The sequence below is a fragment of the Drosophila eugracilis genome, unplaced genomic scaffold, assembly GCF_018153835.1.
Source record: "Drosophila eugracilis isolate 14026-0451.02 unplaced genomic scaffold, ASM1815383v1 contig_513, whole genome shotgun sequence".
Lineage (NCBI taxonomy): Eukaryota > Metazoa > Arthropoda > Insecta > Diptera > Drosophilidae > Drosophila > Drosophila eugracilis.
The window spans coordinates 397,104-410,678 of record NW_024573387.1 but is presented as its reverse complement, the minus strand read 5'-3'; the positions used below and the strand labels follow the sequence as shown (position 1 = coordinate 410,678).

The window sequence follows — 13,575 nt, the reverse complement described above, 5'->3', positions numbered from 1 at the left end:
CGTTGTCGACGATAAAATGAACCATTATTTTCGAAATAAAATTGGGTGTGAGTCTATTCATGATGAATTGCCAAACCAAACGGAGAATAAATCACTTGACAGCTGTTAAATCGGTCGCCATCTGGAACAGTAGTGCCAACTTAAAGTTCTACACCTCTAAAAATAACAACCTCTATAAGATTAGCTCTTCAGTTAGGTATTTGGGCACCGAAAATTTATTTACATTGTTACAATTTTTTAATTGAAAAAGTCAAAGAAACTCTACTGTCAAAATCTACAGAATATCAAAGTATTGTTTTTGAATTATATTTCTATTCAAATATTGCCGTACATACTTATGTGACTTATGTGACCCTGATCCTTATCCTCAAGTCAAGTCAAGCATTGTAATATAATAAAATGTAAATAAATTTAGGGATGCCTTTCCATTTACAGCCTTTTTTTCGGGATCACTTATGACAAGCCTTCTTTTCCTCTGCTAGATAAATGCAAATCGAAGTCTTCCTATTGAGAGATTCCTTAGCTATTGTTCGCCAAATCAGAAGAACCACAACCATTTACCAGTGCCCTCACTATAGAGCACACCCACAAGATATTTTATTTGTTTTGTGAATTTTGCGAACGAATGCGCATTTCTGGCGGATGAGGAGTACAGGGGGTTCCCCCGACTCGAGACTGCGAAGAAGAAGACAAACGCCAAGTGCAAGGCAGGAGCACCAGCACGACCCGAAGATGAAGTTTATTTTATGACCCTGGAACTGGAAGCCGAGCCAAGAAGGATCTGGAGTCCCTTTGCCAACCACCAGCCAGCAGCCAGACATTGCATCAGCCAAGTGGCAGTGGAGAGTGGGTGGCCTGTGGGTGCAGCGCCGTTCCACACGTGTGTGTAATCAAATAATTTACCAAAAATCGAGAAATTATTACGAGTGAATTTTTACAAATTCATTTTGCACTTTTCCCAGACTTTCCGCCAGCGGAATCTCCCCGCAAAGAGCAACAAAAACATTTGGAAAGTTGCTCGCATTGCATGCAAAGTGGCTTCCTCGAGTCCCATCCCGATCCATTCTAGCGTGCAGGATGTGTGGATTTTCCGGCATTTTGGCGGCATGCCCCTTTTGTTTATTTCTTTGAGATGCGGCACCGAACAAATGGGCTACCCATCCTCCAGTTTTGATTGTGCAAACTACTCGACTCCATTCTGCAGTTGCATTCCAAGCCAATCGGCTGGGATTCGGGGTGCTCCGGCCTGAGGTTGCTGCAATATGGGAGGGGATGTGGGATGTGGGTGCTGGTGTTTGAACACGTGTGGGAGCCTGGATCGTATCAATTGTGTGTGATGGTCAAAAGTCATTTCAACAGCACTAAATTATTATTATCTTCAAGAAGTTTCACATGCTCGACAATCATCCAAAATACTCGGTCAACACGGTGGTCTACGGGGTGAGGAGATGGGCGTTGGACCCATGAACACGGGCCAGGCCAGTACAGGATGCTTTCATAAAGGATACTTTGGATTTGTGTAATGGCATGGAATGTTTTGATGCCTGCCCAAAAGTTTGTTTCAAAAAAGAGTTATGGCAAGGATGTACTCGTATCCTTTTTAATGCCTGTAAATTGCATAGTAAATGGCTGATATGAGTATCGCAAATGGTGTGTACTCTGGATATGATTTTGATTTGATTTCTTTTTCTAGAAACTGCCTTCACTTTGCAGCTTATTGCATGATTTCATGATTCCAATGGTTAGACAAATAACCTGCTATAATTATATATTATTTTTATTTTGTATTTAAATTTGGAAAATGGTTTGCAGTTCCTTTATTGTTTCTTTATTCTACATTTTGGAGCTTTCAAATTCATCATCATCTATCCTTATCCTTACTATTATTATGAATGGAAGAATAATGTATTTTCTTCACTCTGTTGACAGTTTAAAATTAAGTTTAAATCAAGTTAAACTATTGGAGGTGTTACCATTTAGTAAGCAATCACGACCAAGCACAACGCTTCTGTAACATTGAAGTCCTCTTACCTAAAACATACCTTGCTTGTGTATTGCTTCATTACGATTTTTCCTAGCACAATCAGCATAAGATGTTATTAAGTTATTATCATTCGTATAATATAAGTTGACATTAATGTTTAATAAAAAGAAAACTTACATCGCAATGTGATAGGAAGTTATAGGAATTGTCAAAGCAAGCGTTCTAATCGAACATATCCATATCCCCCATTCATCTTTTATTTGTATTGCTACAAAAATGTGAACTACCGATTAGTGTTTCTCCTTAAACATCTGCCCATCGAAGAGAACACCTAAGCCAAGTGCCAAATTGCTCTGTTTATAATTAGGCAATTGCTGGAAGGCATTAATGTAAATGACAATTGCTGGCCAAACCCACTGAGTTGTTTAACCCGAAACTACTTCTGCGATTTCAATTGCGTATTTGCAATTTCCATTAGATCCAGAGGGAAAGCGCAGTTAGAGCAATTAGTAAATGCAAAAGAAATCACAAAGCCAAATTGCGTCAAAAAACGATTTGAAGCTGAAAATGTGAAATCTAATAGAAATGCAAAAAAATGCAAAGCGAACAACACACGCAATTTGCAAATGGAAATTGTTTTTCCCAGAAAGAGAGCGGGAAAAACACGCCAGATGAGAGTCCCTTCTTCGGCTGCGGTTTTTGCCATTCAATTTCTTGACTTTTTCACTCCGGCTAATTTAGTTGTTATTAGATCTTTTTTGGGGTTCCCCTTTTTTTCGCTGGGTTATGGCAGCTGACGCTAAGTGCCGCTAATTGAAATTTCGTTTAGAGTTTTAATTGGCCCGGCTTGGTCTTGGGCTTTGGGATGTTACGGAAAAGGAGACTTCTCCCTTACCCTTATCCTTTTCTTGTGATATTTGCTTATTAATATTTTTTTGTAGGGTCATTAGAAGCAACTGGCTCGGATTTCGATGCAAGTACTTCTAGTAAGGAGAGGAGATTACCAGATATCACTGTGAATTGAAATCTAAAACAGATGAAACCCTGTTACGTGATTTCATATATTATAATAATTAAATTACTTAACAAATAGGCATTTAGAGGGAATAAGTTAATAAAGCATTCGAAAAGGCATTGCCCCCAAAGTGGAAGTTGATTTCCTATAAAATCTTAGTTTCCCAGCTCTTATCAACTAGTTTTATCGAATAAGTAAACCCGACTAATGAATAAATGAGGACAGCAAACAAGTGTTACTGGCTAGGTGAACCGACAGCCATCCACCGGCAGGAGCAGGGGTATCCTTTGTCAATATTCATTATACGAGTGCATACTTTCGGGCGCTTGACAAGCGTGGCCCAAGTCATAAAGTTGTCGAGAGAACGTCTCATAAAACGTGACGATAATCATAATTGATGCTCGAGCAAGGGCCAAAGTGGGGGAAACGCGGAGGGGTTTGTTGGTCCACCCAAATTGTAATTTAGTTTGCCAGCCTAACCCCATTCTCCGCTCCTGCCTGTTGACTTTACCTGATTTTTGCGTTGCCTTCGGCCAAATTAAGGGTAAAATTGTTAATTGAAATTTGTGTGGGAGTTGGGAGTAGGAGGAGAAGGAGAAGGCGAGCCCTAGCCATATCAAGGTTGCCCTGATGTTTTGGGTTAGAATTTATCTAGCAGCAGCTGCAGGAGATTTCCATTTTGGCTGCCACACCGACTGCCAATGATAAATCAATGCAACATATGGTTATGTTGCAGCAACCTTTGCCACGAGCATTGTAAATTTAAAATCAATGTAGCAGGAGGCAGCTTTTTTCCCTGTAGCTTCTAGATTATCCTTGCGGCTTCTTCCGGGCCGTAAATCGTCCTTCGGTGGCCTTCGTCTTCGGCTCCCAAGGGTAGCGTGCTGGCCAAAGTCTCCGCACGCAATCCATTATTGTATTAATTAACAGGAACAGGATCACCAATCAGGCGCTTGATTAATGATGTCACTCGGCGTCGTAAATCTCGATTTGAACATGTGCAAATTTTGCGATGCAAATAAATGGGGCGGTGGCGCCAAGCATCGCCCTGCCTCGCCTCGCCTCGTTGACCAATCCCAATCGGAGTCGGATCTCCTACCTCTTCACCTCCGGCGGCTGTTGTCCTTGTCGCCTTGGCGTATGCTTTGTGTTTTGAACATAATCATACATTAGGCCGAAAACAGTAAGGCATTCGGTGCGGAGATGAGGCATGTTTGGGGGGAAACTGGGACTTGCCACACATCCGGGTAGTCGGCCATCCTTCCTTGGACACCGCACTTCGGGGCAGTGGGGGCATAGGCGGCGGCCCACTGCATTGGCGGATGCATTAGGATGTGATTGTGTTGCCTGTCCCAACCGCCTGTTGATTCATAAGGCGGCCATTTAAATGGAATTAATGCTCTGCTTGAGCAATTGCCATAAATTTCAGGCCAAATTTAGCTGGCTCTCGGCTTAAACGTAATGCAGTTGTTAGCTTTCTTGGGCCATGTGTGGATTAATCACGGCTTATTTAGTAAATCCATTCGTTTTAAGTGGTAATTAGAGGGAGGCATAAGGAGGATTCTCTGATTGCATTCTAACTATCCCAAGGGAGAGATGTAATCTCGTTTTGAGCTTTTCATCTTGATATCAATTACTAGCATTAAACTAATACTGAAACTGCTCATCATATCCTCTATATCCCATAGAGAGTTACATAAAGCAATTCCGGTTTAAAACGCCAGAAATTTGCACTTTGAGGGTGCATTTTGGAAATTAGTTGATCATAAATTAGCGTTAATTGCAAACAGACGCATTCGTGGAAAATTGTAGAATTTTGATTTTGAAATACATTTTGCCTGCATTTTGACTAATAAAGCAAAATGGTTGCAGCCCGAAAACGGGGCACCGAACAGGGGGCGGGGCTGCCACCGCAGGTACTTCTAATCTCGTGTAGTCGCGATTATAAATTGTTGCGTACTTCATTTCGGCCAAAATAATAACATGAGTAATTAATTTAATGTGCCAGCCGCAAACCCACAAACAACGTGGCTGCTCTGGGATGGTGGGGGTCTACAGTGGGGTGGGGGGCAGGCAAATTGCAGTGGGTGCTCGGGTGCAGTACATTGCGTAACAAATGAACTAATGTTTATTGCAATTGTCGCGTAAATTACAATGCATTGGCAATGCCAAAATCTATGCTGGGCCAGCTGCATTCAAAATCTGGCAAATGGCTGAAATTATTTTGGTCGCGGTCCACCCCAAGCACTCCAAGTTCTCCAGCCCCAAAGAGCCACCCTAACTGGCCTAACTGGCAAATGTGAACCAATTTCGAATGGAATGTATATTTAATTCTGGTACCTGTTCCACCGGCAGTCTGCTTTCTGCGAATGTGAATAAAAGTCGATCCCTCTATGGCGCCCCCATTAATTTTATTATTTTTATTGTTGCACGTTCGAGTGTCCCTTGGAATAAACTCGTCCCTAGTTTATGGTGCGTGAATAAATGGATGAGTGCAGCAAAACATTCATTTCATTATTTGAATGTCGCATCCCGAGGGGACTGCCGGAGGAGTACTTGCAGTCTGGCTAATAAATAAATTTACTGCTCTCCGAGTTGAATTAATTTTTATTTATTTCACGGCCTTAAATTACTTACTAATTGAACTGATAAGGAGGAGATGATCACAGCAATATGCGATTAAGAAAGTCTCCTTAACTTTCGTATATCAGAAGGGGAGTCCTCTAAATAATTTCATTGTTTCTTAAGAAGTTCTCATGCTCGTTTGGGTTGTTCAGTCTGAAACATCTGTTCCTATATTGTTAATAACTAAATAGTTATCATAAGTGACTATCATAGAAAGAAAGATCTAAATTAACTTTAAGTGAGCTGTAATTTTCAAAACAGTTGACACTTTCTTAGCCTTACCCCCAACTGCCAAAGGGTTGCGTCTGGACTTTTGTTTATACTGCCGTTTAATGACTCTTTGGACCTCTTTTGCTGTAACAAATTGCGTCTGCAAGTGCCATCGCACACCCCGAAGCCCTTTCCATCTTGTCCCCACTGCGGCTTCGTTCGCCAACGGAGTTGCCGGGGCCCCGATGCTCGTCCTTGCTCCTTTACCGCATCGTAATGTCACTCCAACAAATCACACCAACTTAGGCCATAAATTGTTTTTGTTAATTCCAATTAGGCAGCTTCGTCTGTATGCTTGTATGCCTGTCCGGATGTCCTGCATCCATTTTTTGCCACTTTGCGATTCGAATATTTAAAATTGATTTTGAAACAGGGGTTGTGGGCTATTCTCCTGCGATTTATAGGATATTTTCGCAGCAATATATATCCTAAAAGTATAGAAGTCCTTAATCATACTAAAGAAAAGTTTACCGATTTTCTGACTTGATTAGTTCCCCTTATTTCGGCGAGGATATTAGTATACATATATGTATAGCGATATCAGTTTGACTTTCGATGAGTTCTGATCAAGTTATTCGCATTACTGGAGGTGAAATGTTATTTTTTTCTAACTACTTGAACTTCTTTCTTTAAAGTACTTAATGCTACTAAAAGGTATTATTCTATACACCAAGAACATATGTATAAAGTACTACCAAAATGGTGCTTTTTAGTAGACATTTTCTCTTCGTTATAATTACTACTTTACGTTGTTTTTCTATCAGCTGAATTTCTAAAAAACATACATACATGTTGCGATATACGGTAAACTGCTCCCGCGGCATCTGGCAACGCCGAAGTTACAGAATCGATAACAGTAACAACGTGCCTAAGCCTATTTTCTATATACATATGTACTTTGACACTCGAGAGAAGCGCACGAAAAATGAGATTTTGAAGATAAGTTTTTAATATCAATTGTCCAATTATTTGAATTTTTAGAACTCTTAAGGTGTTTTTCTGTTAGCACACTAGCTACTTATGATTACATTAATAAAAGATTGTATTGTCATGTGCAATGTTTGTCTTTTTAACTGAAATATAAACACTGTTAACAGTTTAATATTATAGAATCTCCTCCTCCGACACTGCTGTTAACTATTTTGGCGGGCTTAAATAAGTTGCAACCACTGCATACTGTGTGTATTCAATAAAATGATTTGTGTGATACATAAAAAAGTACGCATACCGAAATGGCGTTGGCTATTTATGCCCCAGCACATTGCAGCTGGTCTGCTCGAGAAGCACTCCCCCTGACCGCTGGTCCTTTTCGGATCCGGATCCTCCGCTCCTCCGGGGAGTGGCGGATGTACAGTGCTGTTTGGATTGGAGGATGGAGGTCGCACCGACACTCGCCAACACTTTAGGGCGAGAATTTATGACTGCTTTTTTCAGCTGCAGGTATGCGCTTTTCCGGCCAAGCACTTAATTGATGTTGTGTCGCGTAAATTATAAACAAAACAAAAATTAAAGTGGACTCCATGCTGCTCCTTGGCTTTGGCGTTGGTGCTGGGCAGCCTGGGAAGCCCCGCTGCCGGATGCGGAAATGCTTTCATTGCAAGAGGAGGTGGCGGAGATCCCATAAAAAAGCAACGCACCACCAAAGAGGCACCCATCCTGGGCAAGTTAGCGGTGGTCAAGAGGCTAAGCAGGCCGCTGTGAGTGAGGTCAAGCACGAAAGTGGTGCTCACTCCCAACGGATGTCCCGGCTCCTCCTCCTCAACCTCGTTCCTCCTCGTATTATCCACCAAGCTCGGTGCGCATAAATTTTCGCCCTTTTGCATCGCAAAGTGTCCTCCAAACTGGTGGGACGGGCAGCTGCTGTGCGATCGCATGACCATCCATGTGTGCCATCGGTGTCTAATATGGTTTTCCAGCTCCATAAAAACCCAGGCTACATGACAGGCACGCCTTTCGATAATAATTATTTTATCGGAGTTTGTTAAGTGTTTTTAATTACGTGCACTTAACAAGTTTTTACATCTCCTGCTTCGATTTTGAAAGAGAGCATTCAATAAGCTGACGAGTTATACGTCTTAGCGGTTCAATGGATTCCCCCAGGCCAGTGTCCTTTGCCCAACCATGTATTCCATCTTTGCTTCAGACATAAAAAGAGGTCCTGATTGCTGTAGGGACTAGATGTAAATGTAAAAGTTTCAACAATGGTCAGGTAATTGGAATGGCTAAATGTAAATCCTATCAGGCACCATCTGTCAAATAAATACTTTGGGGTTACCCTAGATAGATGTCTTACCCTCAGCACGCATTAAACGTGCGTACATCAGTCCTTCAGGACCAAGATTGCCGGGAAGTCAAGTCTTCTTGTACCACAAAACAGGGATAGCGAGATCTTGGTGATAGGCTACAGGACATCTCTAAGAGAGGCATAGGATAGAATAGGCTCTATATACTATGCCGAGAAACTGGGAACTGCTGCTCTCAACATTGCAGACCCCAGAACAAGGGTCTACCGGACTGGTCTTGTCTTAGCCCCAAAAATTCATCATTATTTATGTTTAATATTAATCTTATAAAAGGATCTAATGTTAAAGAAAATAAAACCTGTTACATGAGGAGCAGTGCACTAATCATGTAATAAAATGTGTTTAACTTAAACTTAACTTAACTTAAACTTAAATTAACTTAAACTGCCTTGTTATAAAATATGTTGCATACCCGAAAGGCGTATTACTGGATTTCATTCAACATCACTAGTCAGCTTAAGGCTCAGTTTCTAGCTAACAAAACTTACTCCTTAACATAAAGTATAGCCAAAACAACACTCTGACACCCAACACGTTTTCATAAATTGTTTTCCGACAAATATATTCTTCACACAAATACTAAACGTAACTTGTAAAGGGATGATCTCAACTAAACCATAACTTTTAAACAATAGTTTACATTTTTTTGAGAGACAGAATACAGTTAAGTTAGAAAAAAGATTTATAAAAATATATTCTAAATTTTAAAACTTTAATTTCGGTTTTATTTTTCTATTTATTTAGTAGAAGTGGAATTTTACTCAACAAAAGTGAAATAATTTATGTAATTTTGTCCTTAAAGCACAGAACTATGAACTCCGAAAGGATCGCCCCATTAGAGTGAGGTTCCACTGCCGTTCCCCGTTGGCGGAAACCCTAACATTCTCCTGGTTCTGCTCCTGGAGTCGCCGCTGGTTGTCCTTGAACTGCTCGATGGGATCCTCGAACTGGCGGTAGTATCGCAGCACTTCCCTCACATCGCTCACCTGGTGCTCGGCCACCAACTGGAGAAAGGCTGTGAGGTCGAAGAGCTGAACGTCGTCATCGTTGCCAAGCCACTTCGTCATCACCAAGCTGTTATCGGGATGCAGGGGCGTGGTATTCGGGTCGCAGTCCACCACGATCACACGACTAAGATCCCGATTAAGGTAGTCCAGATTTTTGGTATGCTGCCCCTCCACCAGGTCAGTTGCTCCTCTTACCAGACGATAACTGATGTATCCATAGGGATCCAGGGCATCCAGGAGGGGAAAAGCGGTCATTCCCTGTTCTGCGGTGTAGATGACGATCTCAAAGTTTCGACTGCACTGCTGAAGGAAGTAATCCACGCCAGGACGCTTCTTAAACCGCCACCCTGTCTGATAAGTCCAGTCGGGATGAACCAGCACATCTTTGATCTCCAGGACCAGCGAGTAGGGAGGCTGTATATAGGGAGGAGGCAGAACGTCCGGCAGCAACTTCACCATCTGCGGTTCCTCCATCATTTTCTGGTAGTACTGCAGCGAGTGCCACATCCTCATCAAGTACTGACGGAACCAGGGCAGGTGGCTGAACTCGTCCTCAATGGGTCCTCTGTGATCCACCTCCGGCTTACCCAGTTCGTAGATGGCCCACAAAACGGTGCTGAAGAGACTTCCCAGCACAATGCTATATCCATAGAACTTCTTGCTTCTCCTCGGCTTGGGAAGTGGCAATCTCTTGTCGGATTTCTGCACCCTTTGCCGAGCTCCATTCAACCATATCCTCTCACTTGGCCTCAGCAGAGATGCCTCCTTCTTGCCCCCGTACCCGAGATGCTTATTCAGATTTCCCAACCATAGAAATTTATTCATTTCTTGAGAAAATTCTTGATTAAAAACAATAAGCCTAGATGTGTAGTAGGTATTTTCTATAAGAATAGCTTCTGGAATAGAAATATAATATCAGTAACCAATATCTGTCTAATTACATTCCTTACTGGTAGAGTGAAATGGTGTATTGTTTTTGGTATTAGCAATATATTTTCAGCGGGGTCAAGAGCCGAGTTAATTATATCGCTCAGATCTGTGAAACTATAAGAGACTCAAATTTGAAAGTTCAGATTGTAGAGATGACTGCGCAGCAAGAATAGCTCCGGCATTCAAGTGTGGTGTTCCTCTTTGTTGTTAATTTAAAATTGATAATTCAAAAATGAAAAATATAGAAGCTTTATAACTATGTTCACTTCTCCTTCTTCAACAAAAGAGGATATAATATATACAGTCTGTCTGTGTTGACTGTCAATTCCTAATGGATGCTTAGACATAATCATTCCCTACCTTTATACATTATTTTTATACCCGTTACTCGTAGAGTAAATGGATAGATTCTTTGAAAAGTATGTAACAGGTAGAAGGAAGCTTTTCCGACCCTATAAAGGAGGTCCGTAGGAGGTCCGTACGTAGCGTAGGTTTATTTCATCATCATTTGCCACGCCCACTACAACGCAAACCGCGTTATAGTGTATGTCTAAAGATTTTTCAAATCGAAACATTATTTCGCTATTTATTAAGAAATGTACGTTATAAGGCCTCTCATGGTCACTATCAGTTACTCAACATTCTTTCTCTGACAATAGGTGGCGCTTTGTGAATCTCCACTAGCAAAATGAATATTTTTAAATTGTGTAAAAAAGTAACGGGTATCTTATAGTCGCGGCACTCGACTATAGCGTTTCTTCTGGTTTTTTTAAACAAATTTATATACTTCATAGTGTAAATGTATACCTAGTACTAGTGTGTTTGTAATCTACCGTCCTTTTGTTTAAATAGTATTGGAAAAACCGACCGAACTTTTGTAGTCTAGTGGACTTATGCTTTCGTGTTACAGAAAAAAACTGAACTAGACGATATGTATTTAAGACCACCAGGCTTATTCGCAGCTAAGCTGAGCTACAGAGCACATCGCACGCTCCCTGTAAAAATTAAAAAAAAATCGAATTTTTTGTGTTTTTTGTCCTACAAATCTAGAAAATGTCGGTTTACCAGAAAAGTGGAAAAACTCGCTGTGTTTCGGCAACCAGAAAGACGAGCATTTCGATGATGGCTACGATGAGCATTTCGTTGGCGACGACGAGGACCGCGCACGACTGGAAAGTATGAATGAATTCGAGCGGGAGCTTATTCTTTATGAGCGATCTGTGCGCAGGGAGGACCTCCGGCGCAAGTTCAACATCCGCTGTAAACTAGCCAAGAACGAAAAGCTACCCCAAATAGAAGAAGATCCCAGCGTGAAGAAACGCTCACAGGCCAGGCGACAGAACCTGGATCATCAGCGAGCTGGTGACAAGAAAGCCCATGCCTTCGGCCGCTTGATGGCCAGGCGGAATAACAAGCTGGCCAATAACAGTAAGGGGGCCGAGGAGTACGTTAAGCAGAATAAGGGCAAAGAGCCACTGAAGCTTAACAAGGTGAAGCTGAGGGCAGCAGAGATCTACTCCGACGACTCTTCAAGTAGCAGTGAGGAGGAGAGTGGGGCCACAGCGGAGCCGGAGAAGCCACCTGAAGTTGAACCACGAGTGACCTTGCGGGAAGATCTAAGCCGAGCCATCTTAACACGAAGCATGCTGGAAGATTTTCTGGATAAACCAATTTTTGAGAAGACTGTGGTCGGTGCCTTTGTCCGAGTGACTGCTGGTCCTTCGTATAGTATTCACCAGGTTGTTGGTCTTCACAAGGATTCGAGGGACTACCAGCTGGGCAAGAGGCGTACCAATCTGATCCTAGCTCTGAAGCATGCCTCCGAAAGGCGTTATTTCCAGATGGATGTGGTTTCCAATCAGCCGATCACAGAAAAGGAGTTCGCAGTATGGATGGCAATCAATAAGCTCGTTGATAAAGGCCTTCCAACTCTCGCCGAGATCGCCAGTAAGCAGTTAGAAATACAGAACGCCTCCGAGTACTCCTTCACCGAAGATGATGTGGAGAAGCTGATTCAAAGAAAGAGGGAGGCTGGCCAGATGCATAGAGCCGCGCACAGGAAGGTGGTTCTATTGATGGAGCGGGATATGGCTGTGGACAGGAATGATCTAGAGAAGGTACAGGAGTTGGAGAAACAAATCAAGCAGATTGACGAACGGCGCAAAACGAAGGACAAGGCTGCAAGTGAGCATCGGCCCCACGTGATCAGTTTGCCGCACGTTGCCCACGTGCCCACCATTTACAGACCCAGCTCGATTCTGCCTTCCGGCAGCAAAAGATCCTTCGCGGAACGAGCCGCCAAGTCGGGGGGACTCGACCTGGAGCAGTATATGAGACGGAAGTATAAGAAAAGCGCCGTTGTCAGTCACAGCCGCGTGGAAAATAGGGATTCGGCGGAGCGTGCTTCCACCGCTCCCACTGCTCCCACTGAAGTTCTTAAAGATCTCGACAAGGGCGGGCAAAAGGTGGATGATGCAGAATCGGACGAGGAGGAGGAGGTAGATTTATTTAAGTTAACGGACTTTAAAATTGAGATAGATACTTCCCGACTAGGTGAGTGATAGTTGGTTACTGTTACTGTGGAGAAACTAAAATCTTTGTTTTACAGTTCCTCTCAATCAAATCTTTCCGCCTGAAATGCTTGGAAAGTTTTAAAAAGGGATCATTGTCCCTATTATAGATGCTGTCATGCTGACTCCTATGCAACAGATTAGCCAACTCCCAACACAGCCACCTCTTATTGGAGCTCCAAAAATAATAAAATGATTTGGTGATGAAGTCGAACTGAATGTGGAGGAAGGAGCTCTACCATCGCCACCACAACTTGGCAACTTTGGGAGTAGAATCATGAAGGTTTGCAACCGTCGTCGTACTCCGTCCATCGTACCTAAGCCACTATCAACACCGATCACATCACTATTTCCTGCTCATCCAAAGGCTTTTCTATCAAAAATGCATGCTTAATCCCAATCTTCAAGCTCTTATAATAAGATTATAATAAGCTCTTAGGGACAGGCGGACGTGGCTCAATCGCATCGGCTACTGATCCGCAAATGTACTTTATATATTGGAATTGGATTTTCTAATGATATTTTAATCTTAAACAGAACCATATCCGAACTGAAATTTATAACCTTTTACAGATATTCATACGAAAATAAAACCCACCGAGTTAATCAGCCCTTGCCATATAACGCCATGACTTAAATGGTCTATGCAAATACTTGGGCTTAATTTGGCAAATTGCATTGGCGTGGCTCCGTCAGTAGAGGGGGCAGGATGCCAGGTGGGAGCCGGTCATCATCGTTTAAATGCCGTATTATCAGTGGCCAGCAGCGGACTGGCCAGTCAGCTCGTCGAATTGTCATAAACAATCAAAATCCATTTAAAATTGTACATGCAATTTGGCCAGGAACGGAGGACGAGCAGAACCAGGAGTAG

At 42.4% G+C, this 13,575-nt stretch overlaps 2 protein-coding genes across 2 annotated transcripts; one reads left to right on the top strand and one right to left on the bottom strand.

The window, feature by feature from the left end:
- Positions 1-8,929: 8,929 nt before the first annotated feature.
- On the bottom strand, positions 8,930-10,045 carry LOC108114785 (mitochondrial import inner membrane translocase subunit TIM50-A). Its single transcript, XM_017225897.2, has one exon. It carries the CDS (start codon positions 10,027-10,029, stop codon positions 9,007-9,009), a length of 1,023 nt encoding a protein of 340 aa, XP_017081386.2. The 5' UTR covers positions 10,030-10,045; the 3' UTR covers positions 8,930-9,006.
- A 1,267-nt stretch (positions 10,046-11,312) lies between these two features.
- LOC108114761 (RNA polymerase-associated protein Rtf1-like) lies at positions 11,313-13,575 on the top strand. The gene is made up of 2 exons (XM_041819280.1): positions 11,313-12,687; positions 13,547-13,575. The coding sequence occupies exons 1-2, from the start codon at positions 11,313-11,315 to the stop codon at positions 13,573-13,575; spliced, it is 1,404 nt and encodes a 467-aa protein (XP_041675214.1).